We start from the raw sequence: 13,786 nt of genomic DNA on the forward strand, positions 1-13,786 counted from the left end.
CGATTTCTAAATGGGTACCGAATACGTCATCTTTCCTAATTTTGTGAGTCAGCACAGTTCTAAATGGGTACCAAATACGTCATCTTTCCTGATTTTGTGAGTCAACCCAGTTCTAAATGGGTACCGAATACGTCATCTTTCCTAATTTTGTGAGTCAGCACAGTTCTAAATGGGTACCGAATACGTCATCTTTCCTAATTTTGTGAGTCAACCCTGTTCTAAATGGGTACCGAATACGTCATTTTTTCTAATTTTGTGAGTCAACCCAGTTCTAAATGGGTACCGAATACGTCATCTTTCCTAATTTTGTGAGTCAACCCAGTTCTAAATTGGTACCGAATACGTCATCTTTCCTAATATTGTCAGTCAACCCAGTTCTAAATGGGTACCGAATACGTCATCTTTCCTAATATTGTCAGTCAACCCAGTTCTAAATAGTTACCGAATACGTCATCTTTCCTAAATTTGTCAGTCAACCCAGTTCTAAATGGGTACCGAATAAGTCATCTTTTCTAATATTGTCAGTCAACCCAGTTCTAAATGGTACTGAATAAGTTATCTTTTCTAATTTTGTCAGTCAACCCAGTTTTAGATGGGTACTGAATAAGTCATCTTTCCTAATTTTGTGAGTCAACCCAGTTTTAAATGGTACGGAATAAGTCATCTTTTCTAATTTTGCCAGTCAACCCAGTTTTAGATGGGTACTGAATAATTCATCTTTCCTAATTTTGTCAGTCAACCCAGTTTTAAATGGGTACCGAATACGTTATCTTTCCTAATATTGTCAGTCAACCCGGTTCTAAATGGCTACTGAATAAGTCATCTTTCCTAATTTCGTTAGTCAACCCGGTTCTAAATGGCTACTGAATAAGTCATCTTTCCTAATTTTGTCAGTCAACCCAGTTTTAGATGGGTACTGAATAAGTCATCTTTCCATCTCTATGGATGCAGCTGTAAATGGAAAGATAAGTATGAATTATCTGGATAAAACAAAACTCCAAGATTTGACTAACGAACAGTTGGAGGCATTAGATAAGTGGTTGTCTCTCATTGAGAAATTATGTGAGATACTGAGAACTACCAACAATTTTATTATGTAAAACTATGGGAGAATAAGAAGTTCCCTTTCTCTTACAAAACAGTGTAGTGTGACACAAATATTACATAATCGGCGTTTATACTGCCATTCGCTCGCCTGAAGTGAACCGTACTCGGTCCGGAATCGGCCCCTTATAATTTGTGGTAATGGTGTGGCTATAGTTTCAAAACATTAACGTGTGTGTCAGATTCAAAACCATATGTAACATTTATCATATAGTCGTTAGAGAAGGTATGAAAGAAACCTGAAAATGAAAAAAAAATGATAACCGTATTGATTCTTATGACTGGATGAAAAAAAAAACACTTACTATAATAAAATCTAATGTAACAATTTTTTTCTTCTTCATATCATTCACTGTATTGTCCCCATGCTGAATGTTAGACAGGACCACATCCTTGTGTATTGGGCCTAATTCTAAGACATGTAAAATAGAGAATTTATTTATTTTTAAAAATTATTGTTAAACATTTTCTTATGAACTTATCTTAAAGTTGAAATTTAAAAAAAAAAATACTTATTGCTTTCTGACAAAAACCACGATGTTAATATGTACTTTAGAATAAATGAAAAACTTTTTTATGGTTAAAAAACAACAACAGATACGTAATAAAACTTGGGAAATTGCAGAAGAGTTGGAATGGCTCGTATCAAATTGCTTAGTTAGAAATTCAATACAACATAAGTCAAGTTTAAAAGTCAATTTGTCAGTGAAAGTCTCCCAGACTGGATTGTTTAAGGGCATTCCTGACCGGTTCCAACATTACACTGACACCGCCGGCCCACCCTGATACAATGCAGGCATTTATAATGCACGGAGAACGATGCCATGCGCGTGTTGCTTCCAACATCGGTAGTCGTCAATGTGACGTTTTCCAACAAATTACCAAGTATCTGTCAATCATTCGCACGAGAATGTGACATTTGTTGTGAGATATTAAGACCAGGTATAAAGCGACTCCGCCCCTCACACGATTTCTAGGCAATTCGGCGTCAACGAGGACAGGTTCGCCACAAGCAGTTTGATTTAACAATTTGTCAATTCTTGCAGACGATCAGTCAAAACGCGGGAAACGGCACGAGCCAGAATTGATGACTTGTTATATGGAAGTGGATGGTTCCGTACAAATTACACATTGTCTTATTGTTGAAATGGAGAAATAATGATTCGAACCTATCATATTTCAGGACTGTTTTATGCCCTTGGAATAAATGAAATGCTGGACCGATTCCTCGTCCATCATGAAACACTTCAGAGATAAATGGTCGGTACGAAATGCCCGATGATCGACTATTCCATAATGATGAGCTTGATGGATATCTTATACAAGTGCGAAACATCACCTCTATTTCGCAACTTTCAAATTATATATCAGAGACTGATATAGAGGCAGATTTTTCGATCTAATCTCTTAATGTCCTTTTTGTAAACATTATTTTATTCATGAAAGTGGTTAAGGGAATTACGCCTTATATTTCCCTTTTCCTTGACTACAAAATTACCTACAACTTGGTTGCAAACACAAAAAAGTTCTACAATTTTTTCGACTAAATATCTTTTTATTTCGATTGATCAGAAAGGTCTTCGAACACAAAAATTGTCTTTATAAATGTCTGGTGCAGAAAAGTAGGGCCAAAAATTATGTTTCATTTCATAGAATTGTCTGCATAATTTTGGGGGACAGGGCGAACTCTTAATTTCAAAGATTTTGAACATATTATAGTGTTTTTAGCGTAAGGTCGGTGAAAAGAAAGTAAGATGATGGCGAAATACTGCATTAGCTTTCACCAATCCCTACTCACTTACCATGCCACCCGGATATTTTGGAATTCCAGTAATAGATGGATAAGTCCAAGTGCGTCCGTGAAAGGTTATGCTATGTGAGGAAGTCGGACATAGAGTCATCTAACCGAGCAATGTAAAGGACCGAAGTCAGACCAATCAAATTAAAAGTCACATAACTTTTTATTTCCTTATACATCATCTTCAGATCGAAAACAATGGACGAGACAAAAATTTAATGAAAAATCAGATTGACTTATTGTTATAGAAGATTAATTTTGACCCGTCTGGTTCAAAATCATAACAACAAATCACAATTATACTTTTTAGTCATTGATTTATATAAAACCAAATTTTTCAAATGTTTATTACCATCTTGGATAATATGTTCCTGTACAGTGGCGGCGCCAGTTGGGGTAAAGGAGGGGGGTGGGATGAGGAGTGGGGCTGACATTTGCTAGAAAAGTTTTTTGTACCCCCAAATGTACCCCCACCTTATTTCTAACAAATTCAAAAAATATTATTTTTTACATGTTTTTGCCCCCAAAATGTGCCAGAATGTACCAAATCAATTCGAAATTTTCCCGAGAGAACCTTATTAGACGCTTAATGGGAGGCTTGACAGATATGCCTCATTTTTTATTCAGCCTGCCCTTATTTGTACCCCCAGTCTCGAAAGGCTGACGCCGCCACTGGTTCCTATGATATATCATTTTCAATCAAAGATTGCATCATAGTGGAATGTTTCACTCAAACGTTTTTATATTCGAATATAAAGTGTTGAAACTAGTAGGTGTATCGCGATATGATAGCAGTGTGCCTCTAATGATCTATGGCGTAGTAATATTATACCGATTTTATCTTCTTAAACTTATTGTATGTTCAATATAGCCAACATTTCAACAAAAATCACTCGAATTCCTTTTTTCCATGACAAGATATTGTCTTTCCGTTTTGTTCAAGTAGTATTTTGTCTCATTTCTCTCCAAGTCTGTCTTTCACTTCTTCCAGCCTATCTCCGTTGTTAATTTATCAGTTAGAGAAAACACATTGTAAACCATTGGATTGTAAACAACTATTGGATTGTAAACAACCATTAGATTGTAAACAACCATTGGATTGTAAACAACCATTGGATTGTAAACAACCATTGGATTGTAATTAGGAGTTTGGGGTGGCCATTCATCTTCTGTATGAAATTCTCCAAATTTCAAATTTCAGTAGGCAATATTTGCATGAAAAATGCTCTTTAGACTGAAAGTGTCGTCCTCATTGGGAATAAGTTAAATGAAACAGGAATGATAAGGTGTTTTCTTTCGATATTATATTGTTTGACAAGGAATTTTAAAAAGGTTTTTACCTCGAAAGCTGTAATTTGGTAAAAGGATGTCGAAATATTATGATCACTTGATACAAATGTGAACTCACAGACGTCTGATTTAAAATTGGAATGCTGCAAATTGATGTATACTTTTAATACATCCACTTCCGCTTCCAGAAATAATATGTGTCAGATGTTTGCCACGCCCTCAAATATCAAACAAGGGTGTTTAAATCTATAGAGTACATACAGTACGTGACACAATGAAATGGACACAATGTAAATGTCTTGCGTCCAACATTGTGTTTAAAATCTTCAGTTCTGTGAAGAGCGCACTGGGATCTATATCCATTCATGATCCATAACACCCATCGGACGAAATGCTGTGCGTCGATCATTTGGACCTTTTGATATGCCTCCAATCCAATGATCTATTTATTAAAAGATTTCTATTATTATTTGAATAATTATAGGAATTATGAGTTTTTCAGTTAAACACTGATTTGTAGGCTGCTCCCTAACCACCAGGCCCATAGCCAGACTTGATTGTTCGGAGGGGCAGTAGTTGCAGTAATGGCATGTTAGTTTCTGTTTTCTGAATTTTTTCTCTAGGGCAATCCAATTTTTCGTGGGCATTCCCCATCCCCGCCCATGTCCCCGTGTAGCTAACCACTTAACTTAACCTCACAGAACACGATTTGAAAAATCTTGTCAGATGATAGATGGTCTTTGATTCTGATTGTGTGAGCGACGGCAAATGTTTAATTATACTAAAAATCCATACACATATTTCAGACGTAGTAGATAAATAAAGGGAGGCTACTTCATTTTAAATTAAAATATCAGACCACAGTTTTTATTTTTAATATGACGTGAGAACTGCGTTTAACGGGAAGTAACCATTATCAAAGATTCAGACCACACCAAGGTCCAATTGCGATCATTCATTAGGTGTTCTAGTGGAGCGAGCATGACTGCTGTTGATGATGTCTGCCACTCGTATTCACAAATCCGCGAGAATGATTGACAGCTCAATATTGAACAATTCTCTTCACATCATCAGACGTCTTTGGTTCCTGTAATTCACGTTTCTAATCGCAAAGAGTGCTAAAGCATGTTTGTGATCAAACACTTATTTTTTGTGAAATTGCAGGAACCACAGGATCTGACTGAAAATTGGAATGGTGCAAATTGATGCTAAGAAAACCTCTTTACAATCCTTTAGGTATACATTTACTTAATTGAAAATGGAAAAAAAAATGTACATTCTATTGACCTTCCAAAAGCAAACTTTGTTGTCAAACCTGATTCCCCAGAGTAGTTAGAATGATTGATTTTGGTAACTGTAAAGATTGTGATCGAATTCTATTGATATCTTTAAAATAAATAAAGATATGGGAATTAAAACAATTAGATGTTTCTGATAACAAGCTAGGTAAGTCATCACATCATTATTATCAACCAATCAGATTCCTTTATACTCTACTTTACCATAAACGCAAAGGGGCAGTGTGCAAAATTCCAATTATCAAAAACGTCATAAATTTTACCTGAAATATTTCTTTAAAATGCTGTTTAGATCAAACGGAATTTGTTTTATAAGGATTTAAAGATGAGCGCACTCATTATTAATTAAGCAGTTTGACAAGTTTTGGTGTTTGGCTTTATAATGACTCGATATATTGAAACCTTGAGAATAAATAGGAAACATAATATATCTCTACAATTAGGCCTTTATTTTGCTTAAATCCGTGCGGTAGTCTTCTTAGTCCTACAAAAAACATAACGAACTTAAAGGGATATTCCGTTTGTTTGTAAAAACTTTTTGTGAAAATTTTGAATTTTTTAAGTTGAAACTTTCAGATACATTTCTCTAGATTTTGGTGTATAGTTTTTATAAATTTGAGCAAACAAATTTTTCGACCTACCAAAAAAACAGAATGCTCCTTTAAATTTACGGTGCTTGCTGGCCATGGTGATTTTAAAATGATCAGGCAATTTCGAATAACTTCGACAGTTTTCAAAATACACATTTTTGGAAAACTTTGTGCAAATTAAACTACAAATTTCCATAAAACTACAAATAACAATATTTAATTTAGTTAATGTCTTCCTTGCTACACTGCAGCTCCAGTATAAAGGATACCGAAACATATCCGTCATAAAGAGCTAGACATTTCAATGTAAATGTTGGATCTCTATTGAATCGGATTGTCTTTCCACTACCGATCTGATTTCCGACTCCTAACACAACGTCTAGTGACGCTTCACTCCATGTCAACCAGAATGGTTTAAACCGTTCCGGCTCTAGCATAAAGTAGTTATCGTAAGTAGATGTTTCAAACCTTCCAGTCTTCGATTTTACTCCAGTCCACTTGTTTCCCCCACCCCCTATAATTATTACATACACATAATTGTTAGGGTGGGTTTCATTAAAAAGTCCAATAATTCCATCATTTCCACCTTTAATCCAGATCATTTTACTGTTCTGATACTGTACGTTATGGAATTCTGTAAAAGTCCTGTCGCTATTTTGAGGCATTTTGATTATTCTGCTGGTAAGTGTATTCATTATCACAATAATCATGAAAATAACACGAACTAGAGTAGCGTAGTTGAAGAACATTATGATCCTTGAGTATATCACAATATAAACACCAATATCTGTTTCTCTATGACACTGAAACTTTAGTAGGTTCGTTTTTCTGCCCAGTAACTGTCTATTCCTATGGTTCCAATCTGGCTCCCAAATAATTTACCAATCCTTAGTGGTGTTTGTATAAGTCTTTATATCTTTTTGTTTCACTTGGTTTTTAGATTATGTTGCAAATATATCTAATAATTCTTACAATATATCAAAAAAGAACATCCTACTTTTATTGTCCACAACGTTTCACCAAATTACATTGTCGCGAGAAAGCGAGGGTAAAAAAAGGCGAGAAAAAAAGCGAGAAAGCGAGTAAACAGGCGAGAAAATAGGCGAGAAAAAGGCGAGCAAGCGAGANCANTTTTCCTCGCTTTCTCGNCTTCTCGCCTNTTTTNCTCTCGCTTTCTCGCCTTTTTCCTCGCCTTTTTTATCCTCGCTTTCTCGCCTTTTTCCTCGGCTTTTTCCTTGACCTTTTCCTCGCACTTTTCCTCGCCTTTTTCCTCGCCTTTTTCCTCGCAATTTTTCATTCATCTTTATCATTGCACATGTTTTTTCAAATTATTGATTTAATTGAATCAATGAAAAATTCAAAAAACATACATGTTATTCCATGCATGCGGTATTTTGCATTTTGAATTGAAAATCGGTACCTATGTCAGTCGGTCCGTTCATATTATTGGTAATCGAATGAGAAACTAGCATTAAGTCGATTTTGTTTATTAAAGAATAAAAATTGTATATATATGTTTACGAAATGGGATGGGCAACAAACAAATGCGTCTCCTTTTCTATTTTGTATCTATCTATGAAATTAACTCATGTTTACCCCTTGTTCTTTATTTCATCAGATAACGACACGTGTATACCAAAATATATTCCATTGTGTTTATATTAAAAGCCTATTATGTAATATAACTATGGTCCTTGGAATTGATTTATCGATGAAATAAGTATTCATTTATAATTAGATAATGAATATGCCTATCAACTGACGTCTTATGCCTTGTTAAACATGATCTGGAATTTAGTTTTCAACCAATTATAAATCTTAGGGAGTATAGGTTGTAATTTGGTACTAATGACAAACTTACGAAAGCACAGGTACAGGACTTTTAACTTAGTGTGTAATTTGAAAAGAAAGAGTATTTATATCGTTATCGAATATCTTCATTCTTTCTTTGCATGATAGCACTTATTTTTTGTGAAATTGCAGGAACCACAGGATCTGACTGAAAATTGGAATGGTGCAAATTGATGCTAAGAAAACTTTACAATCCCTTTAGGTATACATTTACTTAATTGAAAATAGAAATAATTGTACACTCTATTGACCTTCCAAAAGCAAACCCTGTTGTAAAACCTGATTGTAGAGTCGATTCCCCAGAGTAGTAAGAATGATCGATTTTGCTAACTGCAAACTAACTATTATTTTTTATGGGAATTAAAACAATTTGCTGTTTCTGATAACAAGCTAGGGTTAGTCATCACATCATTATTATCAACCAATCAGATTCATTTGTTCTCTACTTTACCATAAACGCAAAGGGACAGTATGCAAAATTCTAATTATCAAAAACGTCATAAATTATACCTGAAATATTTCTTTAAAATGCTATTTAGATCAAACTGGATTTGTTTTTAAAGGACTAAAAACGGAGCGCACGCATTGTTAATTAAGCAGTTTGACAAGTTTTGGTGTTTGGCTGGATTATGACTGGATATATTGAAAGTTATAACTAAAAAATTCCAGCCAAAACTTTACGTAAAAGGTAACCTTTTTATCTTCAGTATGCTTTTTGAAAGCCGTTCGAAAACTATTGTACGGATTTGAGTAAAGTAAACGTCTAATTGTAGAGAAATATGTCGTTACGTTTTCTTAGGATTTCAACTAAATATTACCAGCCATTATAAAACCATTCACCGAAACTAGATTAAAATGCTTAATTAACAATTAGTACTCTCAGTTTTTAATTAACCCTTTTAAAACAAATTCAGTTTGATCAAGTAGATACATAGATATAAAAAGAATACTTTAGAAATATTTTCAGGTATAAATGAAATGAAATGAATGGAGTTTTACGTCCTACTTTTCTGCACCATGTGGACTAATGAAGACAGGCGACGCCATGCAGGGTACAATTAGGGACATTTTGCCAGGACAGCGGCATTAGCGTGCTCTTTTTCGATTTCCAACTGTCGAGGGATCTTTAACGTGCACAGCCTGTAGCACACGGGGACTCGGTTTATTGTCCCATCCGAATGACTAGACGCTTTTTCCATGTCAGCCCCTCTTACCTGTATCACTGGAAACGAGGTTGAAAAATCCGAAGTTATCATCTCGACCTATGCCGGGATTGAACCCGGGTCCTTCATGTTTTTCCGGTATAATTTACGACGTTTTTGATAATGAAAGTGTTCAACGAAAAAGGCGGAATGCCCCTTTAACAGGTTTATGTAAACTTTTGAATAGTTTTGGCGTTAAAAATTTAACGGCCGGATTTTTAATTTAAAACTTTCAGATACATTTCTCAGGATATTGGTGTATAGTTTTCATAAATTTGAGCAAAAGATTTTCAATCCTCAAAAAACAGGATGCCCCTTTAAATTTACGGTGCTTGCTGGCCCATGGTCATTTTAAAATGATCGCACAATTTCGAATACCTTCGACAGTTGTCAAAATAGCAGTTTTACACATATTTGGAAAACTTTGTGCAAATTAAACTACAAATTTCCACAATTTCTCTATGACACTGAAACTTTAGAAAGTTCGTTTTTCTGCCCTATAACTGTCTATTCATATGATTTCAATTTCAAATTTCAACAAATAACATTGTCATCATCAGTTTATATGGTATACTTATCCAAATCTTTATTGTACACAAAGTTTCAACAATTTACATTTCAATCATCACATGAATATAACAATTTTCTGCTTTACATTCCAAGCTAAAAACTCCATGATATACCATAAACTCGTATCACGTAAAGCAAGGGTCACACAAGCGTATTTTTTGCGCTTGATAATAGTGAATTTTAAAATCGCTGAAAAAATTGCCTGTGTGCCCGTTCACGTGAACGACGATTTTATACACCATTATGAATCGACTGCATTAAAAAATTGTTTGATGTTTTTGGCCTATCATTTTTCCAAGCAATCGATATATTGAAACCAATCGCACGTAATGTTGATATCAGGATCGATAGAAAATTCAGCTCACTGGCTAGTCTCTGTCACCCGGACTTCTCCTTTTCTTCGATGAGGTAGTATTCTTTCATAGCAGCTGTATATAGTCAAAGTGGTATCAGACGATACAGGCTACCAACTGGCGTACACCGCCATGTATGCCCCTTACTGTTTGGTCGTAAAAATTCGCTTACGAAGAAACAGGCTCGTGGACCCCTTGCATAATATTTCCATTTTCTAACAAAAGAGCTTTTTTTTTATAATTTTTTTCAAACATCATAGAAGCTGTTTATATATTCAGAGAAGAAAAATGTTAGACAGAATTCTATGTTCATTTATTAATGCCGATTTTGATTCATTTCAATCTCTGTTTTGTATTTGTCGTAGTTTATTACATAGAATTAATCATGCACACACAGTCTCAGCATACCAAATCTAATGTATTGAATATGTCAAGTGAAGGCGATAACAACCAAAGGTTATGTTTGTAATTGAACACATTAACTGTCTTTCCAATGATGAAAAAGCCGGCTTTAAGCTAGCTTTCGTGTGTTTCCACTGAGTAAAGTCACCTCTCTTTTTGCGTTCTGGAATTTATCAGGGGCCAAATGAAAGCTAATTTAGAGCCCGCTTTTCTTTACAATTCTCGGTTCTCGGAAACGCGGTTAATGAACAACACCAGGTTATTCAAATGTGATATATACGCTAATCGTTCGTGATTTCCGAGGCAAAAGTAGATACAAAAAAAAAACACAGTTTATTTCTCGTCTGCAGTAACCTACTCTATAACCATCAAACCAGATACTTTAATACACACTGGGGGTACTATAATACACACCGAGGTACTATAATACACACCGAGGTACTATATTTCACTCCGAGGTACTATATTACACAACGATGTACTATAATACATACTGCGGCACAATAATACACATCGAGGTTACTATATTACACACTGAGGAACAAACATATATACAAACTATAATACACATAGAGATACTATAATACACGCCGAGGTAAAATAATACACATTGAGACCCTATATTACACACTGACATACTATAATACGCACTGAGGTACAATAATACACACTGAGATACTATATTACACACTGAGGTACAATAATACACACCGAGGTAAAAAACAAATACACACCGAGGTAAAATAATACACATTGAGATACTATATTAAACACTGATGAACTATAATACACACTGTGGTACTATATTACACAACGATGTAGTATAATACTCACCGAGGTACTATTACACACAGAGGTACTGTAATACACACTGCAGTACTATACTACACACTGAGTTACAATAATACATATTTGGGTACTATATTACACACCGAGGTACAATAATACACATTGACGTGCTATATCACACCGGGGTACTATATTACACACCAAGGTATTATAATACACACTACGGTACTATATTACAGAACGATGTAGTATAATACAAACCAAGGCACTATATTACACACCGAGGTACTATAATATACACCAGGTACTATATTACACACCGAGGTACGATAATACGCACTAAGGTACTATATCACACAGCTATATTGCACGCTGAGATACTTTAATACAAACCAAGTACTGAAGTTCAATACCACACATTAAAATACTATACCACACACTAAAATACTATACTACACACTAAAATACTATATTACAGGCTAAAATACTATACTCCACTATCTAAAATACTATATTACAGACTAAAATACTATATTACACACTAAAATACTATATTACACACTACAATACTATATTACTCACTAAAATACTATATTACACACTAAAATACTATATTACAGACTAAAATACTTTACTCCACACTAAAATACTATATTACAGACTAAAATACTATACTACAGACTAAAATACTATACTACACACTAAAATACTATACTACACACTAAAATACTATACTACACACTAAAATACTATATGGCACACTAAAATACTATATGGCACACTAAAATACTATATTACAGACTAAAATACTATACTCCACACTAAAATACTATATTACAGACTAAAATACTATATTACACATTAAAATACTATACTCCACACTAAAATACTATATTACACACTAAAATACTATACTCCACACTAAAATACTATATTACAGACTAAAATACTATACTCCACACTAAAATACTATATTACAGACTAAAATACTATATTACACATTAAAATACTATACTCCACACTAAAATACTATATTACACACTAAAATACTATATTACACACTACAATACTATATTACACACTAAAATACTATATTACATGTGAACTCACAGACGTCTGATTTAAAATTGGAATGCTGCAAATTGATGCTATCAGTATCCCTTTAATACATCCACTTCCGCTTCCAGAAAAATAATTTATGTCAGATGTGTGCCACGCCCTCAAATATCACACAAGGGTGTTTAAATCTATAGAGTACATACAGTACGTGACACAATGAAATGGACACAATGTTAATGTCTTGCGTCCAACATTGTGTTTAAAATCTTCAGTTCTGTGAAGAGCGCACTGGGATCTATATCCATTCATGGTCCATAACACCCATCGGACGAAATGTTGTGCGTCGATCATTTGGACCTTTTGATATGCCTCCAATCCAATGATCTATTTATTAAAAGATTTCTATTATTATTTGAAGAATTATAGGAATTATGAGTTTTTCATTGTTAAACATCAAGCCCATAGCCAGACTTGATCGTTCGGAGGGGCAAGTAATATATCCGGAGAGGCAATGGTGTATAGATGCAGTAATGGCATTTTAGTTTCTGTTTTCTGAATTTTTTCTCTAGGGCAATCCAATTTTTCGTGGGCATTCCCCATCCCCGCCCATGTCCCCGTGTAGCTAACCACTTAACTTAACCTCACAGAACACGATTTGAAAAATTTTGTCAGTAATGATAGATGGTCTTTGATTCTGATTGTGTGAGCGACAGCAAATGTTTAATTATACTGAAAGTCCATACACATATTTCAGAAGTAGTAGATGAATAAAGGGAGGTTACTTCATTTTAAATGAAAATATCAGACCACAGTATTTTTTTTATTTTTATCATGACGTGAGAACTGATTCAGACCACACCAAGGTCCAATTGCGATCATTCATTAGGTGTTCTAGTGGAGCGAGCATGACTGCTGTTGATGATGTCTGCCACTCTAATTCACAAATCCGCGAGAATGATTGACAGCTCAATATTGAACAATTCTCTTCACATCAGTTTTACCCACAAACATTAAATCAACAATGCTTGTGTCATAAAAGAAATTTAATTTTGATAACTCGTGTGTATCTGACACTCTCTGGTAGGGAGATGTGCATGGGGTACTTTCAATGCAGACGAAAGATATCCAGAAAGGTCATTTTGTGTGGTTGTGTTAATTAACAACTGGCTTAAGCTGTTTCGCGGATTCGTGAATTGCTCAGGAAATTTGAATTTCTTTCTTTGCAATTTGTATCCAATACATTATGCTTTATTAAAATTGTTTGATTTTTTTCTGTATACCGTATAATTTCAAGTATTAACCGCATAAGGTGAATGAGTATCGTACACAAATATCTTCTAAATATCAAATGAAGTGCATGAATTTGAACCAATCAAATTTTCAGTCAGACGTCTGTGGTTCCTGCAATTCACGTTTCTAATCGCAAAGTGTGATAAAGCATGTTTGTGATCAAACACTTATTTTTGTGAAATTGCAGGAA

At 34.4% G+C, this 13,786-nt stretch overlaps 1 protein-coding gene across 1 annotated transcript; it reads right to left on the reverse strand.

Annotated features, from left to right (window-relative positions):
* Positions 1-10,939: 10,939 nt before the first annotated feature.
* Positions 10,940-11,330, reverse strand: LOTGIDRAFT_112852 (hypothetical protein; the record flags this gene model as incomplete). The annotated part of the gene is made up of 2 exons (XM_009050947.1): positions 10,940-11,219; positions 11,293-11,330. Coding segments are annotated over 2 exons (318 nt in total), but the record flags the coding sequence as incomplete, so codon positions are not given.
* Positions 11,331-13,786: the final 2,456 nt, after the last annotated feature.

The sequence above is a fragment of the Lottia gigantea genome (genome assembly GCF_000327385.1).
Source record: "Lottia gigantea unplaced genomic scaffold LOTGIsca_16, whole genome shotgun sequence".
NCBI classification, from domain to species: domain Eukaryota; kingdom Metazoa; phylum Mollusca; class Gastropoda; family Lottiidae; genus Lottia; species Lottia gigantea.